Source organism: Callithrix jacchus, chromosome 15 (genome assembly GCF_049354715.1).
Source record: "Callithrix jacchus isolate 240 chromosome 15, calJac240_pri, whole genome shotgun sequence".
Lineage (NCBI taxonomy): Eukaryota > Metazoa > Chordata > Mammalia > Primates > Cebidae > Callithrix > Callithrix jacchus.
In genome coordinates, this window is record NC_133516.1 from 101,168,004 (window position 1) to 101,177,555 (window position 9,552).

The 9,552-nt window shown below is 41.9% G+C and overlaps 1 protein-coding gene and 1 pseudogene across 2 annotated transcripts; both read left to right on the top strand.

The window, feature by feature from the left end:
- The first annotated feature begins 1,062 nt into the window (after positions 1-1,062).
- LOC100395561 (calponin-2) lies at positions 1,063-2,749 on the top strand. The gene has a single exon (XM_002746753.6). It carries the CDS (start codon positions 1,572-1,574, stop codon positions 2,025-2,027), a length of 456 nt encoding a protein of 151 aa, XP_002746799.4. The 5' UTR covers positions 1,063-1,571; the 3' UTR covers positions 2,028-2,749.
- Positions 1,063-2,749, top strand: LOC144579450 (calponin-2 pseudogene; annotated as a pseudogene). The gene has a single exon (XR_013526996.1). The product of XR_013526996.1 is annotated as a calponin-2 pseudogene (transcript).
- Positions 2,750-9,552: the final 6,803 nt, after the last annotated feature.

Here is a 9,552-nt window from a genome sequence, read left to right on the forward strand (position 1 = left end):
CTGCAAAATAATGCCACTGGACTCCTACTTTTTACCATATGCAAAGAATAGCTCAAGATAGATTAAATATTAAAATGTAAAACATTAACTTATAAGAATCCTAGAAGAAAACCTAGGAAACACCATTCTGGACATTGGCCTTGGGAAAGAATTTAGGTTCTCAAAAGCAATTGTAACAAAAATGAAATTTGATGAGTAAGACCCAATTAAACAAGAGTTTCTGCACAAGTGAAAGTATCAACAGAGTAAACAGACAACCTAAAGAATGGGAGAAAAGATTCACGAACTGTATTCATACCAGTCAGGATGACTATTACTAAAAAGTCAAAAAACAACAGATGCTGGCAAAGCTGTGGAGAAAATGAAACAATTGTACACCGTTGGAAATGTAAATTAATTCAGCCACTGTGAGAGCAGTCTGGTGATTTCTCAAAGAACTTGGAACTACTGTTTTACCTCAGCAATCCTATTACGGGGTTGACATTGAAAAGAAAATAAATCATTCTACCAAAAATTACATACACTTGTATGTTCATCATAGCAATATTTACAATAGCAAATTAATGGAATTAACCCAGATGCCCATCAGTGATGGATGGAATAAAGAAAGTGTGGTACATATACACCTTGGAACACTACACAAGCCATAAAAAAAGCAAAATCAAGTCTCCTACAGTCACATGGATATTGCTGGAGACGATCCTATGACGTTAACTCAGGCTAAGAAGGCCAGTATCTCATTTTCTGACTTGTAAGTGGGAGCTAAACATTGAGTACTCATGGACAAAAACATGGCAGAAATGGACTGGGGACTACAAGAGAGGTGAGGGAGAGAAGAGGGCAAGGACTGAACAACTAGCTATTGGGTACTGTGCTCATTACCTGGGTGATGGGATCAGTTGTATTGCAAGCCTCAGAATTCTGCAATATACCTGTGTAACAATTCTGCACATGTACCCTCTGTATCTAAAATAAAAATTGAAAAAAAAAGTAAAAAAAGTTTAAATTAAAAAATAAGTAGAGGAGCCACGAGGGTCCCACCCCGCGCGCCCCGCGCTCCGTCCCGTCCCGTCCCGTCCGGCCCCGTCCCGCCAGCCATGAGCTCCACGCAGTTCAACAAGGGCCCCTCGTACGGGCTGTCGGCCGAGGTCAAGAACCGGCTCCTGTCCAAGTATGACCCGCAGAAGGAGGCAGAGCTCCGAAGCTGGATCGAGGGACTCACCGGGCTCTCCGTCGGCCCCGACTTCCAGAAGGGCCTGAAGGACGGGATTATCTTATGCACACTCATGAACAAGCTCCAGCCGGGCTCAGTCCCCAAGATCAACCGCTCCATGCAGAACTGGCATCAGCTAGAAAACCTCTCCAACTTCATCAAGGCCATGGTCAGCTACGGCATCAACGCCGTGGACCTGTTCGAGGCCAATGACCTGTTTGAGAGCGGGAACATGACGCAGGTGCAGATGTCTCTGCTCGCCCTGGCGGGAAAGGCCAAGACCTAGGGGCTGCAGAGCGGGGTGGACATCGGCGTCAAGTACTCGGAGAAGCAGGAGCGGAACTTCGACGACGCCACCATGAAGGCCGGCCAGTGCGTCATCGGGCTGCAGATGGGCACCAACAAATGTGCCAGCCAGTCGGGCATGACCGCATATGGCACGAGGAGGCATCTCTACGACCCCAAGAACCATATCCTGCCCCCCATGGACCACTCGACCATCAGCCTCCAGATGGGCACCAACAAGTGTGCCAGCCAGGTGGGCATGACGGCTCCCGGGACGCGGCGGCATATCTATGACACCAAACTGGGAACCGACAAGTGTGATAACTCCTCCATGTCCCTGCAGATGGGCTACACCCAGGGCGCCAACCAGAGCGGCCAGGTCTTCGGCCTGGGCCGGCAGATATACGACCCCAAGTACTGCCCACAGGGCACAGTGGCCGACGGGGCTCCCTCGGATGCTGGCGACTGCCCGGGCCCGGAGGAGGTCCCTGAATATCCCCCTTACCACCAGGAGGAGGCGGGCTACTGAGGCTCCCAGCACACTCTCTCCCCACGTCGTCTCCCCATCTCCCCGTCTGGGTTTTTCTGTTTTCACCATTTTTTTTTTTTTTTTTTTGAGACGGAGTTTCTCTCTTGTTACCCAGGCTGGAGTGCAATGGCGCGATCTCGGCTCACCGCAACCTCCACCTCCTGGGTTCAAGCGATTCTCCTGCCTCAGCCTCCCGAGTAGCTGGGATTACAGGTGCACACTCCGTGCCCAGCTAGTTTTTTGTATTTTTAGTAGAGATGGGGTTTCACCATGTTGACCAGGATGGTCTCGATCTCCTGACCTCGTGATCCACCCGCCTCGGCCTCCCAAAGCGCTGGGATTACAGGATTGAGCCACCGCGCCCGGCCCTGTGTTTTCATCTTTTTTTATTAACCTGTTCAGTGCTGCCATGCAGCTGAGGGTCTGTGAGTGGTTGCTGGGATCAGGCAGCAGGGCTTTCTCCCCCTTGGTCCTTCCCAGGACTGAGCCACCGGGCTGGGAGGGGAAGGGGTCAAGGCTGTATCCTGATACCTGTAGGGTCAGGGTCCCTGCTGGCACGTCCAGGCTGTGGGCCGAGCCGTGCTGGGGAGAAGAGGCCTGGGCTTGGAGGGAACCGATCCCCGAAGATTTCCGGTTGCCTCGTCTCTTCTCACTTTCGTCACCCGATCAGTTTGTGGTTTCTGTACCCGCAAAAGTTTCAGGAAGTAGTAACAAAAGAAAAATACTCCCCTTCCCCCCCCCCCACCGCGGCCAAGGAATGGGGCAGGGACAGTGGGGAGGGTGCCGGGCAATGAGTCCCCTGGAAAGGGAGCCTGGCCATGATGCTGAATGTCTCAGGCTCCCAAGTGGCTGGATGTCCCTCCGACCCTCAGACCTTCCCCGGGGGCCTGGTGGGGAAACTGAGGCCTGCACAAGGAAGTGGAATTCTGAGTTGTCGGGGCCAAGCCTGACCCCGTCTCCACGGTACCCCACCCTCCCCGTGGCCTGTTGCACGGGCTGGAGTGCCGTGGGGCAACCTTCACTCACAGCACCTCGGCCTCCCACGTAGCTGGGACGGCAGGTGCTCCAGCACGCTGGCTACTTTTTGTATTTTTGGTAGAGACAGGGTTTCACCATGGTGGCCAGGCTGGTCTCGAACTCCTGGCCTCAGGTGATCCACGCACCCCCCTCGCCTCGGCCTCCCCAAGTGCTAGGATTACAGGCGTGAGCCCCTGTGCCTGGCCCCTCAGTAGGTTTTCAGGAACCCCAGCCCTCCTCCTCCCCCTCTGGACCTGACCGGCTCTACTGCTCCCGGGGCCCCTGCTCCGTGAGATAATGTGAAACCCCACTGTGGACCAAATGCAATAAAGCCCGCGTGTAAGAAGAGAAAAAAAAAAAAAAAATAAGTAGAGGATAGAGCAAAGAACCAGTTTAAAAAGATGAGTCTCTTAGAAATCTTTTTAAGGGGGTACTATATTTTTAAAAAGCAACATTGATAACAAATTTTGTCACAATAAACTTTATTTTGAACTTTCTATGTGGCTACTATAGAAAAACACATCTAAAATTCTTGGAAGTTTCATTATTTAATGAAATGAGTCTATGAGGTCTGCCTCTATGATTTTTAGAGATGCTATTTTTTTTTACATTTTTGATACATTGGATATTTCTAAATTCTTGATAAAGGTTTTCACAGTGATACCCTTCATCTTTAGACAGTGTTTTCCTGACAATGTCCTGGATTTGATCCTTTCCTGGAAACCATTTTCATATTTTTAGCATTGCTTGCCATCTGGATAGGCAGGATTTAGATATTTTAAACATAGGAAGCTCTGGATAATTTATATATTTAACAATTATTCTTTTAGATTAACTTTTTAATTTTCATTTTACTACAGACAGTAAGAAGAAGCCAGATGACACTTTCAACACTGCTTGGAAATATCTTTAGCTAAATTATTTTGTTTATTAAGTAAATTTTGTAGTTCCAATGCGTTGCAACTAACTTTATTTTTTTGGGAGATTGAGTCTCACTCTCACCCAGGCTGGAGTGGAGTGGTGTGATCTCAGCTCACTGCAGCCTCCACCTCCTGGGTGCAAGTGATTCTTCTGCCTCAGCCTCCCAAGTAACAAGGACTACAGGTACGAGCCACCATGCCTGGTTAATTTTTGTATTTTTGTAGAGACATGGTTTCACCATGTTGGTCAGGCTGGTCTCAAACTCCTGATCTCAAAAGATCGACCTGCCTCAGCCTCCCAAAGTGATGGGATCACAAGCATGAGCCACCATGCCTGGCCGATGTTGTCAAACTTTGTTGCTATCTGATAGCAATTTCCCCTTTCTCCAGCTTCCAATAACCTGTCTTTATTTTCATTTATGTTCTTGCCCACTGTCTTCTTAAGAGCTGATGAGATTTTGCTAACATTCTTTTCCTTGACCCTTAGAATTTCACTTATGTCCCCCAACTCTAATGTGAAGATATGTATAGGCTTTGTGACTGCTTTAACTAATAAGAAGATACAGTAGAAGTGACACTCTACTACTTCTGTATCTAGTCATTAAAAGCCTCAAATATTTTGTTTCTTCACAACTGGAAATATTTTGGAGATACTTCCTCTTAGAATACAGCCACTATGCTGTGAGAGAGTCAAGCCACAAGGAAAGGCAACCTGTAGGCATTCTGCTTACAGTCTTAGTTGAATTCCCAGATAATGACCAGCATCAACTACCAGCTTCAAGCCTACAGATAATTCATCTTCATCAGGCTTGAGGGAAGGGAAATGTCTAACTTCAGCCAACTTTAGCCATCCTGTCTTACTTCAAAGAAGAGAAAAAAAAAACTGAGAAAACCTTATAAAGTTCACATTCCAGAGGCATAAACTCACAAAAAGACTGAGACCTAATAATATGACTATAGAACACTTCTCCCCACCCCACCTTTAACTACTGTGTTTTAAAAACATGTTTACCGTAGTTATTCATGGCCAGTACCTCCGATTAAGCCATTGAGAAAAATTACAAGGCATACGAAACATCAGAAAACATAATATGAATGAACAGGGAAAGCATCAGAGCCAGACATAGCAGAAACGTTGGAATTAAAAGACTGGGAATTTAAAACAACTATGAGTGTTATGCCAAGGACCCTCATAGATACAGTAGAGGGCATGCAAGAACAGATGATCAATGTAAGCAGAGAGATAAACGTTCTAAGAAAAAAACAGGACTAAAAAACTGTATCACAAATGAAGGATGCCTTTGATGGGCATATTAGCAGAGTGGATGTCATTAAAGAAGTAATCTCTGATCTCGAGGCTATATCAAGAGAAAACTGCAAAACTAAAACGCAAAAGGAACAAAGACAAGTAAAATCAAAAGAGAATATTCGAGAACTGAGGGACAACCTCAAAATGTGCGATTTATATGTAATGGGAATATCAGATGGAAAAAAAGAGAGAAAGGAATAGAAAAAATATGTAAAATAGTAGTGAATGAGAAGTTTTCCAAATTTAAGTCAGACGTGAATCCATAGGTACATGAAGCTCAAAGAACATCAAGTGAAATAAATGCCAAAAACTACACCTAGGCACATAATTCTTGAACTACAAAAAAAATAAAAAATAAAAATGAAATAAATGAAGAAAAATATCCTGAAAGAAGCCAGAAGAAATAAATAAAACGTCTCCTATTATAGAGGAGTAAAGGTAAGGATTATATCCTACTTCTCTGAAACCATGCAAACAAGAATAGACAACAGTGAAATATTTAAAGTGTTGAGTTAAAAAATTACCAACCTATACTTCTGCATATTGTGAAATTATTCTTCAAAATTTAAAGAGAAATACAGGTCTTCAAAAATTAAATGAATTGTCTGCCAGTACATCTGCCTTATAAAAACTAATAAAAAAAGGTATTTAGAGACAAGAAAAACTATAGCTCAGAAATTTAGACTAATATAAAGAAAGAATATTGGAGAAGTAGTAAGTGAAGGTAAAGCAAAAACTTTCATTTGTTGCATTCTTGACTAACTATGTAACAGATAATAGTTCAAAATAATATCAACCATGCGTGCTTATATTTAAGTTAAATGAATGACAGAAATGATATAAGGCACAGGAGAAAGAAATTATGATTTTGTTATTTTAAGGTACTCACAACTTATAAGCAATATTCAAAAATATTATTTGAAGGTGGACTTGGATTAGTTGTAAATGTGTATTGTGAGCTTTAGGAAAACTACTAGAAAAAAATAACATAAATAAATATAACCAATGGATAAAAAATGAGGAAACTGAATTATATACAACTCTCAATGAAGACCGTGAAAATTTTCAAAAGAGTCGAAGCACAAGGAGAAAAATAAGAGCATTGAATAGGAGACAGCAACAACTGTGATAGGTATTAATCCAACTATATCAATAATCACATTGAACATCAATGACTGAAATAAATGCCCCAGTAAAAAAATAAAAAACAAACAAAACTCCAAGTCTCAACTGTATGTTGTCTACAAGAAATCTATATTTATTTAGTTAGCTAGTTAGTTAGAGACAGGCTCTTGCTCTGTTACCCAGCCTGGAGTGCAGTGGCTCAATCACAGCTCACTGCAGCTTCAACTTCCTGGGCTCATGCATTCCTCTCACCTCAGCCTCTCATGTAGCTGGGATCACAGATGCACACTATAACATTTTGTTTTTGTAGAGGTGAGGCCCCACTTTGTTGCCCAGGCTGATCTCAAACTCCTGGGGTCAAGTGATCCTTCTACCTTGACCTCCCAAAGTACTTGAATTACAGAGGTGAATCATTGTGTCCAGCCCAAGAAACCCACTGTAAATATAGACATAGGTTGATTAAAATTAAATGGATAGAGAAAGATATACCATGCCAACAACAATTGAAAGAAAGCAGAAGTAACTATATTAATTTCAGAGCAGATTTCAAAGAAAAAAATTATCAGGGTTAAACAGGGGCATTACATAAAAAAACAGGGGAAGAAGACATAGTAATTCTTAATGTGCATGTGCCTAACAAGAAAGTATCAAAATACACTAGGTGTAAACTGATGAAATTGTGCAGGTACTAGATTGCACTGTCAATCACCTGGGTATAACTGACATCTACAGACCACTTCACCCAGTAGCATCAGAATAGGTATTCTTCTCAAGCTCATATGCACATTCAGCAAGATAGACCACATTTCCTTTAAAACATATTTTAAACAAGGCTTTACAACATATCTTAACAAATGTTAAAAATAAATATTATACAAACTCCAAAAACTGGAATAGAGGAGAACTTCCTTAACTTTAAAGAATATCTGCAGAAAACCTACAGCTAATATCATACCTCATGGTGTGAACTAGAGTCTTTCCCACTAAGATGAGGAATAAGGCAAGGATGTTCCCCTCACCATTTCTTCTAAACATTGTACTGGAAGTCTGAGCTAATGCAATAAAACAAGAAATAAAATATAGTTATACTGATTGGGAAAGAAGACATAAAACTTTCTTTCTTTGCAAGACTATTTGCATTAGCGCCCCAAAGAGTGAAATTGGTATAAATCTAACAGAATATTCTATATCTAACAGAATATTGAATTCTATATCTAATAACAGAATATTGATATAGAGATCTATTCAGGAAAACTGTGAAACTGTTAAAAGAAATACAGGCCGGGCGCGGTGGCTCAAGCCTGTAATCCCAGCACTTTGGGAGGCCGAGGTGGGTGGATCACGAGGTCAAGAGATCGAGACCATCCTGGTCAACATGGTGAAACCCCGTCTCTACTAAAAATACAAAAAATTAGCTGGGCATGGTGGCGCGTGCCTGTAATCCCAGCTACTCGGGAGACTGAGGCAGGAGAATTGCCTGAACCCAGGAGGCGGAGGTTGTGGTGAGCCGAGATCGCGCCATTGCACTCCAGCCTGGGTAACAAGAGCAAAACTCCGTCTCAAAAAAAAAAAAAAGAAATACAAAATCTAATTAAATGAAGGCATGTTTTATGTTCATAAATAGGAAAGCTCAGTATTGTCAAGATGTTAGTCATCTCCAATTTGATCTATAGATTAAGAAGTATACAACAAAAAGGAGGGGTGTTGATAGTGGCTGAGGCTATGCATGTGTTAATGATTGCTTTCACGCTACTATGGCAGAGCTGAGTAGTTGCCACAGGGACAGTGTGGTCCACCAGTCTAAAACATTTGCTATTTGGCCTATTCAGCAAAAGTTTGCTGACCATTGCTCTGTAGTATATGTTTTCTTATGACAGAGCCCATAGTCTATTCCATTTTTAATGCCCAAAATGCAATCATACACAGAGTTCAGTGTTAAATAAGTCTCTAAATGATACAATGAATGTATACATGAATTAATTCTAGCAGAAACAAATAAGTATTTAATACTATAACACAAGTACAGATAATCTGTGATTCATTCAATCATCTTTAAGGATATCTTCTTTGACTCAGAAAAAAAGGCTTCCTGGGAAACTTGATGGCATTGTCCCAGAACATAGTGATTCTCAGCCCAAGGAAGACAGGGTGTAGCTCAAAGACATGTGTAGGTATGGTGTTTGTCTAACACAGTGGATTGTAAATTCTTACCAAGTATGCTTAAATTTTAATAATGAAATTATTACTACTTATGCTAAAAGGAACAGAGATACTCAATGTGACAGAATGCATGATGCTTGTTGAGAATGACTAAGTATTCAATGGATATTTACTTTATTTGAGGGTAAATTGCAAGGGTTTAATGTCATCTCATTTGATTTCAATTATGTGAAGAAGGTATTACCTCTTATTTAAAGAGGGAAAAACACTGGCTTAGAAAGATAAAATAATTTACCAAATTTTTAATAATCAGGAAGTGGCAGTAAGTGGCAGAATTAAGAGTGAAACCCAGGTGTTCTGACCAACTTCAATAGGTTTTCAGTGACGCGCCAGCTACTTCATGTGTTGTGATCTGTGAATAGAAACAAATGAACAGGCATAGTTTTGTCTCATGGAAACAGATACAACTAACAGCAAGTCAAAAAAATCCTCAAGCAGTGAACAGTGGAACAGAAATTGTGTAAGGAGGGTGGAGGAGAGGAACTTGGGAAGTACGAGAGTGGTGGGGTTAAATTGTGCCGATACAGAAAGGCTTATTTGTTGGAATCAGATCTAGGCTGGACAGCGGAGAGGGCAAGAGTTCAATACAGGCAGCCAGGAATGTGAATACAGGAGTAGAAGCAGGGTGACTAAAGCTCTTCCAGGTTCTTATTCTGGCTTGAATGGAAAGATGTGATGAAGCTTTTGGACTTGTTTGAAAGTTAAAGAAAGTATAACATTGGGAATAGGAAGGGAGGTGTTATTCTTTTGACATTTGGTAAATTCCTTAGATTTTAGCATTTCTAAAAAAAAAATCTGTGAAGAAAGTGTGAAATGCAATTAAGACAGCTCTTCCACATGTCACACTGAATAGACAATGCCTTTGTATATTTTGGAAAGAGTATGCAGAATGCAAAAAGTTATTTGAGATTGAAAAATTATGAGCTCATTGTAC

Bases quoted from the DNA above. Each gene is read 5' to 3' on its own strand.
- LOC100395561 (XM_002746753.6), top strand. From the start codon at position 1,572: ATGAAGGCCGGCCAGTGCGTCATCGGGCTGCAGATGGGCACCAACAAA.